Here is a 26,625-nt window from a genome sequence, read left to right as displayed (position 1 = left end):
ACTCCTTTTCTTTTTGCGAATAAAGACTAACACGGCTGTTACTCTGAAACCATACAGACTGTAACAAGAGTGATCAGGAAAGCTATTTCGTGAGCTATTATCAGCAGGAGAGCGGGGGTGTAGGGGACAGGGACCTTTTGTAGTGATAATCAAGGTGGGCCATTTCCAGCAGTTTACAAGAACAGCAGGAGGGGAAATAAACAAGGGGCCACAAGTACTCTTTTTCTTTTTACGGATACAGACTAACACAGCTGCTACTCTGAAACCTGTCTTCATGCACCAGTGTTTCTTTGGGTTGTTTTAAATTGGAAGTGGGATGAATCTGCATCTTGACAGAAATGTATCTGCTTTTTCTTTTAAAGACAGACACTTAGTGGACAGAGGGAAAGCAGCAGATACATTCAGAATTAAATGAAGCATTTGGTGCTATGTCTTACAAAATCTTAATTCAAATAGACTTCAGTAGGAACATTCATATAGACTGACAACTGGCTGAAGAAATGTAAACAAAGGTTATGAAAACAATAGTGTAATGAGATATTGCAGAGATGTGCATTCGGTCCTACCTTAGTTAATATCTTCATTAAGAAATATTAAATGTATGATGTAAACTGTATCAATAATCTGATTAAGATTTATGTTCTATTAGAAAGATATTTGATAAAATTATTTCTATTAATATAAAAAGAGGCTGTCTTTGAACTAACGGAAACATAAGCCATGCTGCTACATGATAAGGACAGCCAAATGACAACATAATACTCATCACGTGATAGTTATTTTCAGCCAGAGTAAAACTACACTCACATTTCTAGTAACAACTTCATGGCACATCATTCGAGACTGCTTCAGCTAATCGTGAACCTCTAACCCATTTTTCAAATCTTTGTTTAACTGTGGATGAGAATTTCAGTCATAGCAGCATACAGTGGAAAAACAATGCACTGACTCATTGTCGGGGAACGCTATTCTTCCGAATTCTCCTAAAGGTTATTTACGTGAGAAGGGTTCTATTAGATAAACTATGTTTTAACAGTTTGCTGCACAGAATTTTAATACTATATTTTTTGGCTGATAGGCACATATACAATTTTTTTTTTTAAATTAGCCCCAGTACCTCCCACAAGTGATCTCTCCAAAATAAGCAGCCATCATTTATTCAATGTCTTCACTAGTGCATTTAAAGAACTAAGTAAATATTAAAAAATGTTACGCAAATTAAGTTTGTTATCTTTTATAGGCCAGTTTTTAATAACAGAAAGCTAAATTTAAAGATGGCTTGTGAACAGCCTAATTTTCAATGTTTTCTGAATGTTTTTTTGCAATGAAGTAGGTTAACAGGTCATCTGAAATGATGGAACACGAGAGACTGGATGGACAGATTTGACAGCATAAAATTACAAGTTTAATTGTAAAGTTAACAGATCCCCTTCATACTCACAAACTGACATCTCAATGGGGCATTTGCTCACTCCATTCCAATAGTTTCTCTTCTTCACTAAGAAACTGTCATGTATGAAATATCTTTTCAAACACTAAATGGACGAGCTAGTAGCACCTAATAACAATGCCTGCCGCTTCCCATTATAGGGTCCTCTTTTCACTTGCTTATAACTTTGCCAAACAAATTATTTGGGCTGAAGACATGCCAGGTGTCTGCCTTAGGCTAAATATTTTGGAAAACTTCTTCAGCCAGACCAGTTCAGCCATTCTGGAGAACAAAAGTAGGCAAAAAACCTTACTTTACCCTCTGTTAAAACATCTGGGCAACCTCTTCTTTGACAGGCTCTAACATCCTCATCCTTTAGAACACACCTACCACATCGGGGCCCCTCAGGTGAGTTCACACAAAACAGATGTGGGGAGAGAGAAGGAAGGAGAACCTTCCTCACAACTTTTAGCCCAGTGGTTAGGGTACTCACCTGGGATGTGGGAGACCCTGATTCATGTCCCCCTTCTCCCTTGTGAGAAGAGATTATTTTAAAAACAGGAATCTGCCACCTCTCAAATGAGTGCCCTAGCCATTGGGCTATGGCATATTCTGATGTGGGACTCCCTCAGTCTCTCCCATTGAAGCAGTTCCACTATGGATAAATAATTAAAGAATCATTGGACCCGAGAAAGAGCGTGCACACAAGCATGAGAATGACTCTATAGCAGCGGTTCTCAACCAGCAGTCAGTGGACTGCACGCAGCCCAATTACCACAAAGCTGCAGCCCAGCATGGCGGGGGTCTGGGGTCGGCACGGCGGGCTGGCCCCCCGGCATCAGGGGCCCGGGGCTTCCAGCTGGCCCCGCAGTGTCCGGGGCTGCCACCTGACCAGCAAGCTCCAGGGCTTCCAGCCAGCCCCGGGGGGTCCGGGGCTGCCACCTGGCCCAGCAAGCTCCAGGGCTTCCAGCCGGCCAGTCCAACAAACTTTGGGCTCCTGGTTGGCCCCACAAGCTCTGGGGGCCGAGGCAGCTGCGTGTCAAAGGTCCAGGGCGGGCAGCTGGCCGGCCCCACACAGCGGGAGTCTGGCCTGCCACTGCTCTGCCACCCATTCTCTGTGGCCCAGATAACACAGTATGAGCCAAATAAGTTGAAAACCACTGCTCTATAACCTGGTGGTTAGAGATTTTGAGAGACCCAGTTTGCCTGCTCCAATGGCTTAAAAAAAAAAAAAAAAAAAAGTATTTATCCACAGTGCAACAGTTTCAACAGGAGAAACTGAGGGAGCCCCACATCAGAATATCCCATAGCCCAACAGTTACAGCACTCTCACCTGAAAGGCAGCAAAACACCATGTTCAAATCTCTTCTCCTCATCAGGTTGAGGGCAGGGACTTGAACTGGGGTCTCCCACCTCCTAGGTGAGTACCCTAACCACTGGAATAAAAGTTATGAGGGATATATCCTCCTCCTCCTCCCCAGGCTTCTTGCAAAAATATCTTTGACTTCTAACTCCAAAGTGAGTTTACAGCTGAGATTCCCCAGCAGAGATAGGTGCTTAAATCCAGGCTGCAGCCTATCTTCCTGAGGCTTTGGCTAGACTAGCCTTTTTCTGGCAATTTTGTGTGTCAGTCAGGGGGAGAAAAAAATACCCCCTGACCAATATAAGTTTCACTGACAAAAGCGCCAGTGTGGACAGCACAATGTCAGCGGGCGTGGTTTAATTATGCCGGCAGCAGAGCTCTCTTCCACTGGCACAGAGCAGCTACACAGGAGACCTTACAGCGGTGCAGCTGCAGCGGTACAGTTGTAATGCTATAAGGCCCGTAGTGTAGACATAGCCTTAAAAGTGCAGGTCTAGCATGTACCCCTCCTGTTCGCATCTCCCAATGACTAGCTTAAGAAGCTCCTCGCCTAGCATGCTGCCTTTATGAATTGTAGTCTAAGGCTCCCATCTCTCCCCATTCATTGTATAAGAGCCCAGGCAGTTAATTCAGACTTCGTGGATTGCAGTGTGTTTCTGTGATTTTCTATGCACCTAAAAGTTAGGTGTTGTGATGCAGATGTCATGATGCCTAAGTATCTTCATGAATTGAGGCCTAAAATAAGAAAGGAAGCAAACAATGGGTGAGATATTATTTAGCACTGGCGTCAATATACCTTTGTTACATTGCCTCTTTAAACAACTACACTCAAGCTGAACTAGAGCTTTATTAAAGCTAGTGCAGGTAAAATTTATTGTGTGGCTTCTCTCCTGTTTAAAAATGTAATAGAAGCTGGAATTTAGCTCAAAAGTCAGCTCTGAAGGGGGTGGGGGGGGACCAAAATATGTTGGCTAGAAGAAAACAAGTTAACTCTTAATTCTCTATTAATTCCCTTAACTTGCTACTCTGTTCTTGCTACTCTTTCATACTTCCCAGATGTAAACTTGATGTCTAGATAATTGTCTGCAATACTAGTCATACCAACTGATTAGCTGTAGCTAATTATTAGGCCAACCATAACTTCGTAGGCAAGTTCAATTTAATATGCTCACATTTTATACTTAGGTCTGACCAAAGAAACATACCATGACATTTATGACTCAGCCTCCAACTTTGAGTATTAGCATTTTAGAGTAAGTCTCCTGGACCTGCTATACCTTAGATAACAGCAACATCAAGCAGCCCTCTGTTTTCTGTCTTTTTATGTTGCTGGGTATAGGAAAATTTAACTGAAGTCTCTTTATACTCTGAAAAGTGACAAAAATGGCACTGTGGGGTTCCATTTTTGTGTTTAACTTGTGTACGAGATTCATTGCATTCATAAGTAGAAAAGTGGTTTGTTCTGAGCTGACAGCCTTAAAAGTGAACCTAAGATTCAGCTGGTAAGTTTGGTTCTTTTTAGTTCACATTTCATCACCAGTCAAAGATTCTGCAAGACAAATTCACGCAGGTTGCATCTCTGTCACCTCAGTCGTCAAATTCTATACTCTATAGACATAAACCAGGGCAGAATTTGATCCAGTAACTCAAAATTGAGCTATTTTTCCTTTTTGATATACTGGGTCTGTAGTGTTAATAGGAGTAAAGTAAAATTGTCTAATTTGTCAGAAATCCATCATCTTCTCTGTAGAATCATACTGAAGTGTTGGACAAAAACCCCAAGATATTATGTACATTTTATTCAAAAAAAAAAAATGAAGGCTAAACACCTGTACACACCAAGAAAGTTTATGAAAATATGTGCTTTATATTTTCAGGTAGACATGCTCAGTTTATTCTTCAGCAGCATGATCCCTCACCTCCTCTTGCAAGGAACTTATGTTTATTGTTCATATATCAATATTTAAGATCAAACAAATATTTAAATATACATTCTGTGAAGTCAAGCCACACACTTTGCATCACTTCACCAATGCTTTACTGAATATAAACTAAATAAACTTTCTAAAAACATTATAGCTACACTCATTAGTTTAGGAACATCCTCGTAAAACTAATACATGTTGATAATTATATATTAGTGTCCTTTCCCTTTAACTGTTGTGGTGGCATAGTCTGATAGTAAGGCAACACTAAGTGCAGTCTCACTGAATCCTAAAAGCATCACTTTTGGCTTATTTATGCAAGAAAGCTGCATCAGTTTATTTTAACCTAATTTACTTAAACAGATGCAATCCAAACCCACTGTGTAGATACTTATTTTGGTTTAAACCAGGTCTTTAATTTTAATTAGATGAGGACACTGTTTACAGTAAACAACAATAAGCCATTCTTAAACAGAAATAAACACACAACTCCAGTTAAACTGTAAACTCTCATGTAGACAAAGACAGATTGCAAAACAGTTTCAGAAATTTGCAGTTAAGCTTTGCACGTCATTAGCTTTCCTACATAGATCCGAAACATTTAAGCTTCAAAATCATTTCAAGTTGATCAGCTGAAAACACCGATAAAGTATTTGTGACTTAAATGTTTTCATGCTGAAATGGTTAATAATGCTAAAATTTCTTCATGTGCTTTTCTGTTGACTGCTACCAGAGACTGCATGGCTGCAATGCCTCTCTTCCCAGGCCACAAATGCTATTAATTTGGGAAAAATTTCTTAGACAAAGTCATCCTGTTTCACTACTACGTCCTGAAGAAAGCAGCAAAGTTTCACTCATCCACAAAATTCAGCCAAATGCCTGCATACGTGTCCCTAATGAAATCAGGGAGATAGTCACCTTAAAAAAAAGATGAAACTTGGAATCACGTAAGGGTTTTTTTGTTTGCTTGTTTGGTTTTTGTAGGATGGTAGAAGGTAAAGGTTTTACTTCTAAGAGTCTGAAATCCTGTCAACCTGATTGACAGTACAAAGCCCAGTGGGACATTGGTCTTTTAAAACAAACTGGAGGAAAGTCCCACTTTCCATCTCTAAAGTGAAATTCTTCAACTGCTGCTTTTCTTTGTATTGAAGTTTGTAAACCCTTTCACAATGCTGGGTGAGAAGTGTTGTCCTTGCTTGTAAGAGCACTTTGAGGCCCAATCCTACTCCTATTGAAAACCAACAGCAGAACTAGTGACTTGGAAACAGTCACTTTATATGTGAATCACTGCCAACTTCCCAATAAAAACACATACCAAAGCTTTACCTTGATTTTAGTGTGTTTATTACTGTAGTGGAGCCTACTCTTTTTAAAGAAGTTATTCTATACTCCATTTCAGATTGTGTTCACAATGAGAATGCTGATGCACAAAAAAGTCATGCAAAACAATGAAAAAACGTGGTGCCCAAATATCGAAGGACAATAAAAAAAATAGTATCAAAGAGTTTCTTTTAACAGTGTACATTTTTATTTAAAAATGGATCAGGGCTGCTTTGTCAAGTTATGCAACTCCTGATAATCTTCAATGAACTTATTTTTGTGTATTTAAAAAAAATGTATTCTCTCTGCCTGACCACCTGGTTACAGAAACAAAGTGAACTTTTACAATCACAAGATAGTATTAGTTGACCTTATCTAGAAAAGGTTTATTTCAGCAGAAGAGTAGCATTACTTTCAAATCACAGTTGACATAGCAGTTAATATCCTTGGCATACAACTGGAACTGCTTGCTTAAATTAACACAAAAAACTGTTACATTCCCTCAACACATAGTGCTAAAGCAGTATTCTTACTCAAGATTTAAATTTTAATTTTGCAGTGGTGTATACTAAAAATAGAACAAATGGAACTAAAGAAATGATTCAGATGTAGGATTATAAGTTATTTTTAATAGAAAGCGTATTCTATGCTCTCCCCGACTCTCATTTTCTGTCCCATAATAGTAGTAACCCTCAAATATTAAGAAAACATCCTCTCTCATTATTCCAGTGACCTGCAGACAGTGCAATGCCCTGCAGTACCTGATTCTGATTGAGTAGCAACTCCTTTGGATAGTTATACTGCAATGGATTCAGTGTCTTGTCCAAGTGTCCTCGTTTTGGAATTGCAGCTGCAATCAATGACCCTCAAAAGGTAAGTCTGTAAAGTGCAGAGAGAGATGAGGGAAAGAAAATCTTCTGGGATACATTACTTGAGGGAGGAAAAGACAGAATAAGAACTTCCATAAAGCTCATTTTTATTGACTGTGGCAGCAAGTGCTTTTGTCCATTTAAGGAACAGCTCTGACTTTAAAAATGTGGTCGCTGAACTCTCAGCAGGCCTTCTGTCTTCATAGATCAAATGTATCGTAATTACATCTATCCGGAATACAGAACACTAAAAGGTGAAAGAGGACCAAGATTTTTTACATTCAGGCCAGCCATCTGATTAGACAGGAAGAACAAATGCAGGTTTACTATTAAATATACTTCCCAAGGAAAAGGTCATGTTGGAGATATCTGTCAGATAGGAAAGCTGCTTTCTCATTGCACTGTAACATACTATGGAGAAGCTAACCAACAGGAGCATGCTATGCAGTAACTACTTGTATTAGCACTAGGAAAATTTGAGCACCATATAGGTATTCTTTCAGCTGGTCTTGCTGACAAAGCTCCCTGAAGTAGATATTCATGTACTGCATTAATACAGGCTGAAAGTCTTGGGTAATCAATCACTACAAAAGATAAGGGCTAAAAACAAGCCACTGATTTGCAATTAGGATGAAGAGTTCTATTTGATAATGAAAATTTTTATTTGAGAAAAAAATACTGCATTAAATCTAACAGTGTTCCTAATTCTATTTTTTCCAACATTAGCTGAGCTTCTGATGTCCACTAGAATTTCATCTCTCCAACAGCCTACAAAGTATAGTTTCAAACCTCTAAAGGACAGACATTATGTAGGCACATTTCCAAAGCTTTAGGTCTTTGGTCTACACACACGGGGAAATAAATGCCATTTTCTCTAATGTCTATACAAACCACGTCATAATGCAAAAATTGAAATACAAAACATTAATCTTGGCTACAGAGGACTTACTGTCTGTATGTAATGCATCTTCCTATGCAGAATCCAGATATCAAATTAGATTATGGAGATGAACCAGCCATGCTATGAAGTTAAAATTGAAACTTGCTTCTTGTAATTAACCAAGCTTCCAAATGCACACACCCCAAATTCAAAATCAGTTTACTGCTACCATTTAATCCTAAACTAGACTGTATAAAAAGTTTGGTGCAAGTCACACGGTTACAGTTATAGAGATTTAAAAATGTCCAACACTTGCCACCCTCCCCTCTAACTAGTCTTTTCTAAAACACCTACAAAATTCACTTCTACTTGAGTGTTTAACAAGTAGAAAGGTCTTTTACTAATTCTGAACAGATCAGATAGCAATTAGATTATTTAAAGATTTGAGCAAGTGAAAGCAAAAAACACTACAGATGTATATTTTAAGCTTATCCTCACACAACACTTGATTCACTCATTGCAATGTATGCATGGCTCAAATGTGGATGTCTGAGAGAGGGATGGAGAGAAGAGTAGTTATCAGAGGAATCACACAGAAGTAGATTTAATCTTTCCAGCCCAGAGGTGTGATGTGGAGACCGTGAAGACAGAAGTTAGGTGTAGAGAAGGCATCCAGGAAGGAATGGGGATCTATCTCTGAGGGACTTGGAAGGTTCCTTGACATTGTTATGTGGCTTGCAGGTAGTCTAAGCAATTCTTAAAATAATTAAGATTTAAAGGAATTACTAGACACAAACCTTAGTCAAGCTAAGGTTTGAAAGAATGTTACCTTCTGATAACAGCTATAGTTCTCAAAGTGCTCAAAAGGCTGCAAATTCCAAATTAAAGCTTCACTTACAAAAACACTAAAAGATCTTTTTTAAATAAATCAGTAAATACACTAAGGTCACCCAAACAGCCTTAGGTCAGTCCTCATGGCAGACTCTCAGAACAGAGCCAGAAACAGAACCTCATCCAGTATTCAAGGTTCATTAAGAATCACTGGTAAAATTAAGCTGTGGGGGTGGTGTTGAAGTTTCATACTCCGGTTTTTAGAAAACGTACACTTGCAGGATTTGTCTGAAACATGAGATTTATACTTTAAAGATTGTTTATTTCCTCTGAGCTAATGTAAGAGGCTAAGATGCCTACACCAGTGTAGCCAGCTAAAACGCTGAGCTAAATTTTTTCTTTGCGAGAAACCCCAGCCAGGAAAGGTTCAAACCCTACTCGTAAATGTAAATTACGAGTCAGCAGAAGGCAGTGACTGCTTCATGCTCAGCGCAGGTATTAACTGGATGGGGCATTAGTGTCCGAGAACTGACGCTAATAAAAAAGGTAGGCAGAGCAGGGGCTGCTCACACGGCACGCTGGGTGGGTGGGTGAGTGGGGGCCAGACAGCGAGTAGGCGGCGAAGGGGAAGAGCCAAGAGGTGCTATCGCCCGGCCTGGGGATGTGAGAGAAGCAGCACCCCTCCACCCGAAATGGGTGGAGTCGCGGATATTGGAGGAAGCGCTAGGGCAGGCACCCCAGGGGCGCTGGCAGGTGATGCGTGGCTCTGGCTCCTCACGCAAAAGAGCCCCAAGGAGCTCGGACTCCCCAGCGAAGGTCCTGGCCTGGCCTGTCTCTCTTCCCCCGGGGAAGGTGCCAGATCCCAGCCCAGGGTGCATGTCACAGCCCCAGGCGGTCAGGTCCTGAGGCTGGCGACAGGCCCCGGCGCGGGGCGTCACTCACCCATGCAGGCAGCTCGGCCGAAGAGACGCTGAGCCGCACCACCCGCTCCTCGTCCTGCAGGAAGGCGAGGGCCCGACCCAGGCGGGAGCTCTTGCCGCCGCGGTGCCTGCGCAGCCAGAAGAGCCCGAGCAGGGCTATGAGGATCCAGCTGAAGCTCAGCCCCAGGTAGCCCAACACGTACACGGGGAAGATCAGCGCGAAGCTCCGCGCGAACTGCGACACCAGCCCCGACACGTCGACGCTCAGCATCGGGGGAGGCTCCGGCACCGGCTCCCCGGCCGCAGCCTTCCCCGCCGCGGCGGGGTCCGACCCCGCGCCGGGGGGCTGCTGGGCCCCGGACCCGCTCATGCTCTGCTGGCGGCGGCGGCTCCTCGGGCGCTGGCTCCGGGCGGGCAGTGGGCGGCGGCGCCTCGCATCCTGCGCTCAGCCCCGCTCGCAGTGCCACACACCAACGGCCGCCCGCCCGCCCGCTTCCGGGTGCCGAGCCGCGGCCCAGCCCGCCGAGGGAGGGGCGCAGCGCGCGGAGCTGCCCAACCGCGAACCCCGCCCCTGCCCCGCAGCAGCCGCCCTGTGTCGCCGTGCGCTCAGCCTCCTGCGTCAGTGGGCGCCGCGCTCCGGGTCAGGGAACCCGAGCGGCCCCCCCCGAGGCGGGCCCCGCGCGCCCGCCGCCGCCGCGCCAGGCTCGTCCCCAGGGAGCCCCCGTGAACAGCAATACAAGCCCCCTCCCCACCCCCGCCCGACACGCCGCACGTGGGACCCTTCGCGCCCTGCAGGGCCCCAGGACCAGGGCTGCCTCCCCTGGGTCTTCTGCACAGGGGCCCCACCCTGGGCAACTAGGCGGGGGCAGCTGCACCGTTCCTGAAGCTGGCTCTGGGCCAGCCCGGCGTGCAGAGAAAGCCAAACAGTGCGCCTCTCTCTGCCCCCTCCTCCCCCCGCTTCCTAGGTGGGAGCCAGGGGGCTGTCCAACTCCGGCCCCGCCCGCAATAACAGCATCCCAGCTTCCCTCTGTTGGTCCCAGTGTACTAATCACAGGATCAAAGCCTAACTGTGCATGGAAAAGGGGACTGGGACATGAGATGGAGACAGGGGGAAATATAGGATGGCTGGTCAAAATCAGGGAGTAGGACCATGGATGGGAGACGTGAGACAAACCCACTTTTTAGGGCCATAGAATTAAGGGCTCCCCAAGTACAGATGTACATTGTATTCTCCACACACACCATCTCCTTACCCTACCCTACCCTCTTCTACCCTAATCCCATGTGACTGCTTTCCCCCTTCCCACTTTGTACTAGTCATGCTAGTAGTTGGCAAGAGGCTGCTACCTGTTACAGCCCAGGTAGGAAGCTGCTTTCCACATACTTTGCACCCATAACTAGCAGCAACAAGGGATAACCCAGAACAAACTGTTAAGAAGTGAGTAGCTTCAAAGGAGCCACCAGCTGCTTCCCCTACTTCTCAGCTACAGCAGGTTTACCTGTAGTTTTTCCCACCTCGTCTCTACTATTGCTGTCTTTGACAGCCTAATGTTATAGTACACTATATGTTATAGTACACTATATGTCCACTAGAATTTCATCTCTCCAACAGCCTACAAAGTATAGTTTCAAACCTCTAAAGGACAGACATTATGTAGGCACATTTCCAAAGCTTATGCCTAACGGCTCCATTCAAGATCAGGGCTCCTTTGTGTTAAGTGCTATACAGATACATATTTAGCCCTGGTCTACACTTGAAACTAACATCGGTATAGCTAGGGCCCTACCAAATTCAGGGTCCATTTTGGTCAATTTCACAGTCATAGGATTTTAAAAATAATAATTTTCATGATTTCAGCTATTTAAATCTGAAATTTCACGGTGTTGTAAATTGTAGGGGTCCTGACCCAAAAAGGAGTTGTGAGGGGGTTGTGCTACTGCTACCCTGACTTCTGTGCTGGTGCTGCTGGCAGCAGCGCTGCCTTCAGAACTGGGCAGCTGGAGAACAGCTGCTGCTGGCCAGGAGGCTAACTCTGAAGGCAGAGCCATTGCCAGCAGCAGCACAGAAGTAAGGATGGCATGGTATGGTATTGACAGCCTTACTTCTGCACTGATACCTGCAGAGCTAGGCCCTCAGTCAGCAGCTGCCACTCTCCAGCCGCTCAGCTCTGAAGGCAGCAGCACAGAAGTAAGGGTGGCATGGTATGGTATTGCCACTCTTTACTTCTGCACTGCTGCTGATGGTGCACTGCCTTCAGAGCTGGGCGCCTGGCCAACAGACGCTGCTCTCCGGCCGCCCAGCTCTGAAGGCAGCACAGAAGTGAGGGGGGCAATACTGCGACCCCTCTAAAATAACATTGTGACCTCCCCTGCAACTCCCATTTGGGCCAGGAACCCCAATTTGAGAAACACTGTTCTCCCTCATGAAATCTTTATAGTATAGGGTAAAAGCACAGAAAAGACCAGATTTCACGGTGGAGACCAGATATCACAGTCTATGATGTGCTTTTTGTGATCGTGAATTTGGTAGGGCCCTAGGTATAGCTATGTCTCTCAGGCCAGGTCTACACTACAGACTAGCTTTGATATTACCACATCGCTCAGGGGTGTGAAAAATCCATATCCTGAGTGACGTAGTTATACTGACCTAGGGTCCCATGTAGAAAACACTATGTCAGCAGGAGAGCTTCTCCTGCTGACATAGCTACCACCTCTCACAAAAGTGGAGTTATTAAGCTGACAGGATGGTTCTGTCCTGCTGGCTTAGGCCTGATCGACATGACAGAGTTAGGTCAACACAAGGTGACTTAATTATGTCCGTGTGATGTGTCTATACTAGAATGCTGCTTCTGCCAAAGTAAGTCCTGTACTATGCTGACATAACTCCACCTCCATGAGAAGCATAGCACTTATGTCAATGTAGTTAGGGCGACACAGTGTCCATGTAGACACTGCATTACTTACATTGCCTGTTGGCTATCAGCCCCATGCTGACAGGGCCCTCCCCCAGCCCTCTGACTGCCGCTCCAGGGCTCCAGCTGTCAGTATCCCACAATGCTCCACTTCAGTCAACGGAAGCAGGCCTGGTGAGGATGTACACCACCAACAGAAGGAGCAAGTATGGATGTGAACCACTGCTTTAATTACTGCGGTGGCTGAGCATCAACTTAAGTTGACTTAATTTTGTAGTGTAGACAAGCCCTTAGTGTTTTCACCAGAAGCACGATAGCTACACTACAGTTTGTAGTTTAGACCTGCCCTCATGTGTGTGGAAAATCCACACCCCTGAGAGATGAGCTAATTCCCAGTGTGGACAGTGCTAGGTGGATGGAAGAATTCTCCTCTGATGGGAGCTGCAGGGGCGGTGTCTGCGGATGCAGCAGTGTGCAGAACGCCTGGCTGCACCTCCATGGAGGAGCCAAACGAGGGACTTGCTTCCGGGAGCCGCTTGAGGTAAGCGCCGCTCGGAGCCTGCACCCCTCAGCCTCTTCCCACGCCCTAACCCCCTGCCCCAGCCCTGATCCCCCTTCCGCTCTCGAAACCCTTCGATCCCAGCCCAGATCACCCTCCTGTACCCCAAATCTCTCATCCCCAGCCCCACCTCAGAGCTCGCACCCCCAGCCGGAACCTGGACCCCTTCCCACACCCCTGCCCCAGCCCTCCAAACCCCTCAGTCCCTGCCCAGAGCACCCTCCTACACCTCAAACTCCTCATCCCCAGCCCCACCCAAGAGCCCACCCCCATCCCACACCCCAACCCCAATTTTGTGAGCTTTCATGGCCTGCCATACAATTTCTATTCCCAGATGTGGCCCTCGGGCCAAAAAGTTTGTCCACCCCTGATCTAAGTAGTCAAGACCATTGGTACAGAGAAAGGAAAGCTGCAGCAGGGAAACTGTACTCCAGGTTAGAATGTGCTCAGGTGGTCTGCTAAATTTCACTCCCCCCCTCCCACCTCGTAATGTCTGTTAAGTTTCACCATTTCTGACCAATGGAAGATGCCAATGGCTGCAAGTTATTTCCAGACCATCTCAGAGCATGGTTTTATTCCAAGAAATGGCTGTGTAAAAATGGCAACTTGTTGGTGAACAGATCTGTCTGTCCTTCGGGTGTAATCAGAGACCTGATTACTAATGTTGGTAACAAACAAGTTTTTACTGTTTTTATTCTTGTTAGTCCTGAATAGCCAAAACTGCTATGAGAGGCAGCTGGATTCCACTCCTTAAGCAATGGCATTGTTCATTAACTTCCCCTCAGTTATACCTGTTTCAACCTTTGAAGACAATAAGGTTTACTCAGATGTCATTGATGTCCAGATTATGCCCTTGGCATCTTTATACATACGCTGGTGCAAAAGGAGGAAAGGATCTACTTTGACAGTCATAGACAGGTTTGAGCTTGTAGACTGACAGATAGAAAAACACATAACAAAATATCTGTATACTTGTTAACTGATCACATTTGTTTTAGAATTTGTCACAATAAATAAGGAACTCCAGAACGCTACTTTTGCAGAGTATTTGGGCACAGTACTACACTTTAATATCCTTAAAGTTCCAAATAATTTGTTTATACTCTTACCTATATCGGGGTCTCTAGCTGACAAACAGAAAACCCCTGTTACTGTTACAGCAGTATAGCTGGGGTGATAAAGGGCTGAATGCACAAAAGGCTTTAGGCATTGTGACACTGAGAATCACAAAGGCTACATTTTAGGCTTCTGGAAAAATCACTGAGATTAGCAAAGCTTGAGATAAGCACCTAGACTCCTATACAGTGACTGTGATTTATAAAATGTGACTTACAAAATCACAGAATGTTATTTACAAAAGTCAGCAGGTTAGGCAGGGAGCCACCTAAGCTAACCAATGGGAGGTGCCAACCAGAGGGATTGTGTGCTAAATTCCAGTCCCCTCTCAGAAGTAGGCACCCACATCCAGGCTGCAGGGAGGCACCTATCTTGGCTAGCAATTTTCAGCTGTAAATCTGCTGTGGAGTTAGGTGCCTAAGATTTTTTGCTAGAAGGCTGTGTGGGTGGAGGATCTCCCTTATAACTTTTATCCCAGTGAATAAGGTGCTCACATGGGAGATGAATGGGTGGCCTGTGAACTCCTTGTTCGGGGAGGCTAGCCCTTTGCTCTGCTCTTCTGCCTGAGGCCCCACCATTACCCTGCCCCTTCCACCCAAGACCTTTCCCTGCCCCCCACTCTTACCCCCTGGGGCCAGAGGAGCCTCAAGCCCCCCACTGTGGCCAGAAGAGCCTCTGTCGGCCTGCCTGAGCAGCCCCGAGCCCCAGTCCACCTGCCTGAGCCACCTTGGCCCGCCCGCCCAAGATGCCCCCTGAGCCCTGCCGCAGCCTGGTCCAGGGGCAGGGAGCATTAGCAGAGGTTTGAGCCCCCAGCTTCCATTATGTGCTGCCCATGGGGAGATGGGTTACCCCTGGTTCAAGTCCCCTACCACCACCACCTATGAGAGAGAACAGATTTTAACAGGGATCTGCTACCTCTCATGTAAATGCTGTAACCACTGGGCTATGGAATATTCTGATGTAGGGTGTCCCTCAGTCTCTCCCGATGAAGCTGTTGCACTGCAACTATATAATAAAGACTCAGTGGAGCAGGCAGGGGGACTGGGTCCTGGGTCTCCCACATCCTGGGTCTCCCACATCCTGGGTGAGTGTTCCAGCCACCAAGCTATAGTCATTCTCATGTTTGTTTGTTTTTCCTCTCTCTCTCTCTAGCACAAGCATGAGAATGACGCAATAGCCTGGCAATTACATCATTCAGCTGAGTGATAGCAGATTCCTTTTCAAATCCACTTAGGTGGCGGTGGGATTTGAACTCGGGGATCTACTTACCCACTAGGCTGAAAGGCTCCGCAGCTGTTTTGTGTAAGCTTGCCAATGGGATCCCAATCCAGTAGGCAGCCTCTGAGCATACCTACTGGATATGGCTCCTCAGGTGAGTAAGGCAGCTTAAACACTCTGGGACTTAGAGGTAGATAGGCATCTGGATGCCCACAAGGAGGCAACAATTGCATGCTCAGTGGAAGAAACACAGGGGACTTTTACTGCAAAAACATAGGCACCTACAGGGTTTCAGTGGGAGTTTTGTGCATTGCTGTGGTCCCAAAACTGGGCCTCAGGTGCCTAAAATGGAGACTTAAGCACTAAATGCTTTTTGAGAATTCAGACCCAAGTCCCCAACATCCTAGCCACTATGGATGTAGAAGCCCTCTACACCAACATTCCACACAAAGATGGACTACAAGCCGTCAGGAACAGTATCCCCAATTATGTCATGGCAAACCTGGTGGCTGAACTTTGTCCTCACCCATAACTATTTCACATTTGGGGACAATATATACCTTCAAATCAGCGGCACTGCTATGGGTACCCGCATTGCCCCACAGGATGCCAACATTTTTATGGCTGACTTAGAAAAACGCTTCTTCAGCTCTCGTCCCCTAATGCCCCTACTCTACTTGCGCTGCACTGATGACATCTTCATCACCTGGACCCATGGAAAAGAAGCCCTTGAGGAATTCCACCATGATTTCAACGATTTCCATCCCACCCCCACCTTCAGCCTGGACCAGTCCACACAAGAGATCCACTTCCTGGACACTACGGTGCTAATAAGCGATGGTCACATAAACACCACCCTATACCAGAAACCTGCTGACCGCTATACTTCCCTGCATGCCTCTAGCTTTCATCCAGACCACACCACACGATCCACTATCTACAGCCAAGCTCTACGATACAACTGCATTTGCTCCAAACCCTCAGAGACAAACACCTACAAGATCTCTATCAAGCGTTCTTACAACTACAATACCCACCTGCTGAAGTGAAGAAACAGATTGACAGAGCCAGAAGAGTACCCAGAAGTCACCTACTACAGGACAGGCCCAACAAAGAAAATAACAGAACACCACTAGCCATCACCTTCAGCCCCCAACTAAAACCTCTCCAACGCATCATCAAGGATCTACAACCTATCCTGAAGGATGACCCATCACTCTCACAGATCTTGGGAGACAGGCCAGTCCTTGCTTACAGACAGCCCCCCAACCTGAAGCAAATACTCACCAGCAACCACACACCACACACCAAAAACAGTAACTCAGGAACTATCCTTGCAACAAAGCCCGTTGCCAACTGTGTTCACATATCTATTCAGGGGACACCATCATAGGGCCTAATCACATCAGCCACACTATCAGAGGCTCATTCACCTGTGCATCTACCAATGTGATATATGCCATTATTTGCCAGCAATGCCCCTCTGCCATGTACATTGGCCAAACTGGACAGTCTCTAATTAAAAGAATAAATGGACATAAATCAGACATCAAGAATTATAACATTCAAAAACCAGTCTGAGAACACTTCAATCTCTTTGGTCACTCGATTGCAGACATAAAAGTGGCAATATTACAACAAAAAAACTTCAATAACAGACTCCAATGAGAGAATGCTGAATTGGAATTAATTTGCAAACTGGAATCAATTAATTTAGGCTTGAATAAAGACTGGGAGTGGATGTGTCATTACACAAAGTAAAACGATTTCCCCATGTTTAGTTCCCCCCCCCCCCAACCTTACTGTTCCTCACAGGTTCTTGTCAACTGCTGGAAATGGCCCACCTTGATTATCACTACAAAAGGTTCCCCTCTGCCCCCCTGGCTGTCCTGCTGATAATAGCTCATCTTTCCTGATCACTCTTGTTATAGTCTGTATGGTAACACCCATTGTTTCATGTTCTCTGTGTATATAAAATCTCCACACTATATTTTCCACTGTATGCATCCGATGAAGTGAGCTGTAGCTCACGAAAGCTTATGTTCTAATACGTTTGTTAGTCTCTAAGGAGCCACAAGTACTCCTTTTCTTTTTGTGGATACAGACTAACATGGTTGCTACTCTGAAACAAGTCCCTGAAGATCTACTTCAGACAGCCTGAACCATACCCTTTTATTAGGGCTGACAAGATGAGGACCCTATATTTGACTCAGGGTGCATGCAAATTGAGATGGGTTTATTAAAAAAGTGGAAGGCGATAGAGGATGTTGGGTAAAAATTCATTTTATGTGGATAAAGAAGAAACAGCTAAGGTGCTTTTAACCCCTTTGGGCTTCACACAAGTAAATCGTGTTTTGTGAGCATTTTTGAATTTTGTTTAATTCCTGCCTGCAGCCCTTGTGAATTTTTACTATTAAGTTACTTCTCTAAAGAATAAGATTTGATTTATGTTTTCTCCTTCCCCATATCACCCTTCCATACTGCATCTCGCTCACTTACCTGTTCACGGTGTCAAATCCTTTTAAAGCTACTGCCAGCCTGGAACAGAAACCTTCAGTCATCTAGCTGGGTAGGGCCGTCCTTACCTATAAGCAAAGTATGCAGCTGCTTAGGGCACAAGGAAATTTGGGGCACCAAATTTCCTGGTGCCCTGTGCAGCTGCATGCTGCTCCAGCTCTTCCCTGCCCTGCTCTGGTTCCTCCCCCACTCCCCTGAGGACTGAAGCAGGGCCGGGCCTGTGCTCACTGCTGCTGGTGAGTGCTGGGGGGGTGGTTCCTCCCTACCCCCCAAGCCAGCCCCTCCCCTCCCCTCTTCGCGGAGGCCTGGGGCCTGCCCCCTCCTGTAGAGGCCTGGGCCCCCACCCACCCCCTCCCTGCCGGGGGGATGCATAGGGCCCCAGAATAGCTAGGGGCGGCCCTGTAGCTGGGGCTGCTCACTACACATGAACATTTTTACTAATACCTAGAACTATTACTAGAAGCATCTAGAAAATGTATTTCATGTGCAGCCAACTCGTTTTAAAATCATTTTTAGTTATGTCTACACTACAAGCGCTACAGCAGCGCAGCTGCAGCTATGCCACTGTAGTGTAGACGCTTACTACATGGAAGACAATAAAATCCACCCCCAATTTTGGGGATTAGATCAATTTAACTATGTCATACAGGGTGCTAAGTGCTGAGCAATATAGTTAGCTGGACTAAGTCTTACTACAAGTACTGAGGCCAGGTATAGTTTACACCTGGCCTCAGTACTTGTAGTAAGACTTAGTACTTGTGCTGCTTTTCTCAAAGGACTAAAAAAATTTTAAGACAGGAATCTTCTCTGACATGTTTAATATAATCTGATAGATATGGCATAAACAAGGGTATTTCCTCTTAATTTGGAAAGGACAAAGCCTGCCATGAAACACACTGTACAACCCATATTGGCTTAGATATGAATGTACAGCATGAAAATTGGTTCAGGATTTGGGTGCTCATGTGTTTGTTCTTAGATGATTTAGTTGGGGATTGGTCCTGCTTTGAGAAGGGGGTTGGACTAGATGACCTCCTGAGGTCCCTTCCTACCCTGATATTCTATGATTCTATGATACACAGAAACATCACAATACTTTTCATTATATGTTATTTTATATATAGCACGTTCATGCAGGGAATCAAATGAGTATTCAGTTCAGGTTCGTGTTGAGTTGCATTCAGCATGTTTGGGTTCAGTTCCAGTTCAAGCCACCAAAAAAAAAAAAAGGACGGTTCAAATAAAATCACAGTCTTAGTGGAAGTAAATTTAAAAAAGAGGGTTGAAACTTAAGATTGAAACTATTTTGATTTTTGACCATTTATTCTTTAACTTTAATTTTGCATGATTTATCCTAGTGATTTTGTGTTGTCAAATAAACACGTTTTTAAGAACAATTTGTTTGACCAAACTAAAACTAGATATTTTAATATTTGCTCTGTCATATTGGACTACTGTGGTGAAAGGATAAACCTCAGGCATGAAAATGTTCTTTCAACACTCACTTGTGTTGCTAGAACTGCCAGTACAATTTTTGCAAGTTGATACAGCTTGGTCATGACATTTTTATAACATTCCCAGTAGTTTAATATGTTTTCTTTCTTATTGAGATGTGGCTTATCTGCAAATAAATCAAGAATAGGTCCAGTCATTTTTTGGGGCTCTTCTTCAGCCAGATCTCTTTTCCCTTTTTAGAGATCTCACAAGCTTTAAGAAGTTCTACTTCATCATCTGATCTTTCAGGTACAGACATATCTGACATTGATTCTAGGACATCACTATTTTCAACTTCTGACTAAAGCATTTCCATTTTTGTCCACATTTTGCTCAAATGAAAATTTGTCTTGACTTTGTCCTCTTCTGACAGTAGGAGTTGATATCTAGCATCAAGGTTTATACATGAGAGAAAGATATCATTTTCAAACAGATTTTGTTCTCATTTTTTCATTGAAGCCAGTAAGGATTCAGTAAAAGAAGAAGAGACTTTTTGTGTTTCCAGCACCATAAAAATCATCCATACTCAGTTCATATTGAAGAATCTTTGTTGTCACTTTAACAGGTTTCAGTGCAATTGTGATGCCTTCAATGGCACTCTATTCTGCTTTTATCAGGTGAAGCTTATGATCTGAGGTGGTCATGCCCTGGCAGAAATCCATGAGCTTCAAGAGGCACTCAAGCATGTCATAAATTGAGTGCCATCTGGTAAGACAATCTAAGATTGTACTTTCCGTCAATGAGTCTTCAACGGCAAGCTGCCGTGGATGGGCAGAACAGTGAACTCCCTTCAATATTACACCCTTGGCCTCAGCACATAAACTAAGCCCAGCTTCTTCAACCAAATCATTCTGATCTTGGTCTACATCTTCTTGAGCATCTTCGCTGAAGAGTAAATTCTTTGTTTCCCCTTCATTCTGAATTTGTTGTTCTGCTTCTTCAGTTTCCTGATCCTCAATCATTAACTTTACTGCTTTCACCATTTTTGTGGCATTATCTGTTATACTACTAAATATATGCCTTGGCGTGATACCATACATATCAATAACTAAGAATAATATATTTTAAATATTCAGAGGTGTATCTTTCCTTGACCTCTTTCAGTGCTAGAATCTGAAGAGCAATTTTCCCTGCAACAATATACTGAATGTTAATTCCTAAAAGGGATCGGTCAAATCATGTGACGCAACACTTCTCCCCCTTAGCCGGGCCTCCTCCCACCCACCCCCAACTCCCAAGGCAGCTCCTCTCTCCAACTGCCCAGCTTGAGGCAGGGCCGCAAACTCACTTCTCTGCTGCAGCAAGCCTCAGGACCCATTACAAATCCCCCACCTTCTGGGGGCATAGGCATCCACTCAGGACCCACTCCCTACCCACCACCACACCACCCCCAGAGCAGTTCTTTTTCTTCACCCATCTGGCTAGGGTTGCAAACTGTCTAATCGCACAAACCCAAACACCCTTGCCCTGCCCCACCCCTTCCCAAGGCCACACTTCTGCCCTGTCCCTTCTCCTAAGCCTCGCCCCTGCTCACTCCATCCCCCCTCCCTCCATCGCTCACTCTCCCCCTCCTCACTCACTTTCACCGGGCTGGGCTAGGGAGTTGGGGTGCGGGAAGGAGTGCAGGCTCTGGGTTGGGGCCAAGGGGTTCGGAGTGTGGGAGGGGCTCCAGCCAATGGAGCTGTGGAGTCGGTGTTCGAGGTGGGGCAGCACACAGAGACCCCCCCCAGCCACCCTTGAGCCTTGGAGCTACAGGGACATCCTGGCTGCTTCCCGGGAGCCCTGCGAAGACAGGGTAGGTAGGGAGCCAGCCAGCCTGCCTGCCCCATTGTGCTGCCCACCAGACTTTTAGGGGCCTAAAATCTCCCTGATTGGCTTCAGTAGCCACCGGGAGATCGAGGCCCATTCCAGGAGACTCCTGGCCAATCTGGGAGGGCTGGCAATCCTACATTTGGCTACGGCAGGCTCCAATTAGAACCAAGTTCCAGGCAGGCTGGCCTGCAGCAGAGTATTTCCTTCCCAGACTGGTGGTGCTGCTGGCCCAGCCCTGCTGCCTCAGTAAGCACTGAGTGGCAGTAGCCTGGACCATAGCCTAGTGAGAGAGACAGCATGGGAGAGGGAGAGAGACCGGAGATGGTCTGTGCTAGTCCACAACACTTGAAATACCTGACTGGCCCCTGGGTTGGAAAAGGTTGGGAACTACTGTTCTAGAGCGTGGCCCATATCCACCCACTGTGGAAAACAGAAACAAAACACAGCTCAGACTCCTGACCCCATGTACCGTATATTATTCCAGTTTTTGTACAAAAGGAGAATTATAACTTTTTAAGTAAGATGTTTAGGGACATCATGTTCCCCATGTGGGCTTGTCTATGCAGGGAAATTTACTGTCATAATTATACCAATATAACTTCCCATGTGGACACTCATTTCAGTCAGGTCTACACTATAAACTTACATCAGTATAACGTTGCTCAGGGTACGAAAAATCCGCACCCCTGAGTAATGCAGTTGTACCAACCTAATCCCTGGTGAAGACAGTGCTGTCGACAGGAGGGCTTCTCCTGTTGACATATCTACCGCCTCTTGTGGAGGTGGATTAACTACGCCTATGGGAGAAGCTCTTTCACTGGCGTAGTAGAGTCTTCACTAAAACGCTGCAGCTGCATTGCTGCAGCGATTTAAGTGTAGACCTGTCCTGAGTATAACAGATCCTTTATCTGGTTTAATTTATGCTGCTTCCAAAGCATCTACGTGTCTCCAATACAGTCTTTGGTGTTGGTAGCACTATTTCTCTGACACCATCACAAAACTCCACTCCTGCAGCATTAATTTTGACCTTTCCTCTGTTCTCTTACATGCTCCATATTGGCAGATTGTGTTTCAAGTATGGATCAAAGGCAGTACTGTTTGTCTAAGCTTGTGGCATTAGCGGAAGATCAGGAGACAGCAAAGAGCACATTGCTACTGAATGCAAAAAGCTTAGCTATTTTATATTCTTGTTCATGTGGAGAAGAGCAGAGAGGGCCAAAGAAAGCCATGAAGACATAGGGACTCAAATCTTGTTAACAGTCCCGAGGCTACTGATGGCCCTGCTGCTACTACCTTTTCTTCCTAGGAGAATCTGGGCTATTCTTCTATACCCCCAAATTCTGAATGATAGTTCTTTGTATTCCATTGCCTATATGGAAAATGTTCTCAAGTATGTTCTAGTGTTCATCATTTTATAGTAAATAATAACATATTAAATTCTTTGCCCCCATTAGGCAGGTAAAAAACTAGCACAGTTTATTTTTAATTGTGGCTAAAATGTAAAGGTTACAAAGAATTTTCAGTTCCACTAGATTTTAGTTCTACTATAAGTGGAAGCTTCAGACATGTATTCTGACTTATCAGTGACTTATCCTGATTAATTATCATGAGCCCTAGCTTTAGGTTTGGAACGGTCCTATGCTAAACTCCAAGAAGATGTCTCCTCACACCCGCAATTTCTCTCACATGCTGCTTTTTGCCTGCTTGAGGCTGCCATTGATTGGTACAGTGTACTGCTGTTACCTGTGGCTTTTTTCAAAGCTGAAGTATACTTGAGAGCTGTAATAGGTTAAGTATACATGCTTATTCTAAGTACAAAACTCTGTCTGATCACGAAACTGAGATACTTAAAAGTTAATATATTCTGTTTAAATTTTGGGTACTGGTGCTACCTACACACTTGCTATTTTAAAGTTGCATGTATTTGATACATTGGTGAATTGTTTAAAATAGATATTTAAAATAGGCTATGATGGAAGAAGGACAGAAGGCACTGAATGTGGTTTTAATTAGGCCACAACTTTATTCTTAAATATCTGAGTGTTCCCATCATATAAAATTGTACAGTGCAGGTAATTCCATACTCCTTTCCATATACTTGGGGAGCTGCCATCAGCCCTCCCCCACATCCCAATCCCAGACAACCCACTGCTGGGACTTTGCCACCCTTCCCCACTCAGATGAGAGTTAAGGGGAGCGATAAAGGAGAGGGGTTGTCTTCCCATCATACCAGTCATAGCCTCAAGCCCTTTCTCTGCTTCTTTAGAGAATGCCTCCTTTAAATCCTTTACCAGTCCATTTTATCTGAACCATATTTCATGCTGTCTGGAGTGCCTCCCACCTCTGAGTGCCTACCTCAGGGCAGACTGTCGGAAAACAGGGCAGACGCCCTAAAACTAGTGTCTATATTCTATAATTAGATTTCACCAAACCAGTAACAAATGTGAACTCCTGGGATCACTATACCAGTCTTACCATTGAGTCACAGACAGTCCCCTCAGACTCTCCAGTCTGTCTTACCACCCAGACAAATTGGACTTTGTGATAAAAGGTCACTTATACCCAACATCACATCAGGTTGCACCCACTCCCAAGAGGCTAGCCACTTACCCCAGATTAACTGGTACTATAGATCTTACGCCAAAGACAACGCTAGCAGCCAATTCTATAGTAAACTAATGGTTTGTTAGCTAAGAAAAGGAGAGTTATTGAAAGGTTAAAACAGGTAAAATATATATATACACGAGTCACAGTCTATAATTCTCAATGGTTGCAGAGACGTAGTAATCTGCCAGTTTCCCAAAAGTCTCTCAGGGCTACCCAGAGTAACTGTGGGGATCTCCATCTTCTCATTGAGTTGTTCTGCACTATTAGAATCCAAACAGTCCAAAGATGAAGGCTCTTTTCTTGAATCAATTCTTATAGCTTCTTCTCACTGAAAACAAGCTGACAGTGTCACTACCCATGTGGGCTTTTCCTCTGATGGACAGCGAGGAATGCATTTAGTCTTTGACCTCCGATCATCAAACACAATGACCACTTGCTTTGAAATTAGCAGTTTTCTGTTAAAGTTCTTTATTTTCATTTCACAAAGCTTCTTTCTTCCGCATTGGAGTGTTGCTCTTTTAAGACTTCTGAAAGCATGCTCTACCCCTCATCCCTCTCAGATTTTGGAAGGCACTTAGAATCTTAACACTTGGGCTGAGTGCTGCAGCTATCTTTAGAAATCTCACATTGGTACTTTCTTTGCATTTTGTCTACTCTGCAGTGAAAGTATTCTTTAAACGAACAACATGTGCTGGGTCATCATCCGAGACTGCTAGAACATAAAATATATGGCAGAATGCGGGAAAACAGAGCAGGAGACATACAATTCTCCCCCAAAGAGTTCAGTCACAAATTTAATTAATGCTTTTTTTTTAAATCAGCATGGAAACATGTCCTCTGGAATGGTGGCCAAAGCATGAAGGGGCATATGAATGTTTAGCATATCTGGCACATAAATACTTTGCAATGCCAGCTACAAAAGTGCCATGTGAAAAGCCGGCTACAAAAGCGCCTGTTCTCACTTTCAGGTGACATTGTAAATAAGCAATGAGCAGCATTCTCTCCCCATAAATGTAAACAAACTTGTTTCTCTTAGTGATTGGCTGAACAAGGAGTAGGACTGAGTGGACTTGTAGGCTCTGAAGTTTTACATTATTTTGTTTTTGAGTGCAGTTATGTAACAAAAACAATCTACATTTGTAAGTTGCACTTTCACAGTAAAGAGATTGCACTACAGAACTTGTGTGAGGTGAATTGAAAAATACTATCTTTTGTTTATCATTTTTACGGTGCAAATATTTGTAATAAAAAATAATATTTTGTACCACTGTACACTTTGTATTCTGGGTTGTAATTGAAATCAACATATTTTATAATGTAGAAAAATATCCACAAATATTTACTACATTTCAATTGATATTCTATTGTTTAACAGCACGATTAAAACTGCTTTGAAGTTAGCACTCTTCTTCATTTGTATTTCCCCAAGGCTTCATCTGCATTTAATGTGTTATTTAATTACAAGGATATACATAATAGATAAGTGAAAACAATACAAGTCACATTCCATTAGTTTTCATGAAGTTTTAACACCTGACAACAATCTTATATTAACACTCCTTTGATCTAGGGCTATTTAATTACCGGGTATACATAACATAGAAGTAATGTAATAGCAAACTACAGGATACAGGCAGATGAAATCACAATCAACATCTCCTTTGATCTTTATTAGCATAAAAGCGAATTAGTTTGAATGCATGCTAACACTTAACCCTTACCCGCATGGCCCCACAATATGCCAACATTTTTATCGTTGACTTAGAACAACGCTTCCTCAGCTCTCGTCCCCTAATGCCCCTACTCTACTTGTGCTACACTGATGACATCTTCATCATCTGGACCCATGGAAAAGAAGCCCTTGAGGAATTCCACCATGATTTCAACAATTTCCATTTCACCATCAACCTCAGCCTGGACCAGTCCACACAAGAGACCCATTTCCTGGACACTACAGTGCTAATAAGCGATGGTCACATAAACACCACCCTATACCAGAAACCTACTGACCACTATACTTCTCTACATGCCTCCAGCTTTCATCCAGACCACACCACATGATCCATTGTCTACAGCCAAGCTCTACGATACAACCGCATTTGCTCCAACCCCTCAGACAGAGACAAACACCTACAAGATCTCTATCAAGCGTTCTTACAACTACAGTACCCACCCGCTGAAGTGAAGAATCAGATTGACAGAGCCAGAAGAGTACCCAGAAGTCACCTACTACAGGACACGCCCAACAAAGAAAATAACAGAACACCACTAGCCATCACCTTCAGCCCCCAACCTCTCCAACGCATCATCAAGGATCTACAACCTATCCTGAAGGATGACCCATCACTCTCACAGATCTTGGGACACAGGCCAGTCCTTGCTTACAGACAGCCCCCCAACCTGAAGCAAATACTCACCAGCAACCACACAATAGAACCACTAACCCATGAACCTATCCTTGCAACAAGGCCCGTTGCTAACTGTGTCCACATATCTATTCAGGGGACACCATCATAGGGCCTAATCACATCAGCCACACTATCAGAAGCTCGTTCACCTGCACATCTACCAATGTGATATATGCCATCATGTGCCAGCAATGCCCCTCTGCCATGTACATTGGCCAAACTGGACAGTCTCTACCTAAAAGAATAAATGGACACAAATCAGTCAAGAATTATAACATTCAGAAACCAGTTGGAGAACACTTAAGTTCTCTGGTCACTCGATTACAGACCTAAAAGTGGCAATATTACAACAAAAAAACTTCAAAAACAGACTCCAACGAGAGACTGCTGAACTGGAATTAATTTGCAAACTGGACACCATTAAATTAGGCTTGAATAGAGACTG

The 26,625-nt window shown here is 44.4% G+C and overlaps 1 protein-coding gene across 5 annotated transcripts in view; it reads right to left on the bottom strand.

Annotated features, from left to right (window-relative positions):
* Window positions 1-10,021, bottom strand: part of ESYT2 (extended synaptotagmin 2) — a 128,527-nt gene extending 118,506 nt beyond the window's left edge. For 4 of the 5 annotated variants that reach the window (XR_013344967.1, XM_077808359.1, XM_077808356.1 and 1 more), the window contains exon 1: window positions 9,560-10,021. Coding sequence is in view for 4 of the 5 variants with exons in the window: in XM_077808359.1 (XP_077664485.1) it covers window positions 9,560-9,907 (348 nt within the window). In the remaining variant the exon portion in view is untranslated. Of the gene's footprint in view, window positions 1-807; window positions 1,000-9,559 lie in introns of those variants that run through there. The other variant, XM_077808358.1, reaches the window with a different exon arrangement.
* Between the last annotated feature and the right edge of the window lie 16,604 nt (window positions 10,022-26,625).

This window comes from Eretmochelys imbricata, chromosome 2 (assembly GCF_965152235.1).
Source record: "Eretmochelys imbricata isolate rEreImb1 chromosome 2, rEreImb1.hap1, whole genome shotgun sequence".
NCBI lineage: Eukaryota > Metazoa > Chordata > Testudines > Cheloniidae > Eretmochelys > Eretmochelys imbricata.
This window is presented reverse-complemented; position numbering and strand designations above follow the sequence as displayed.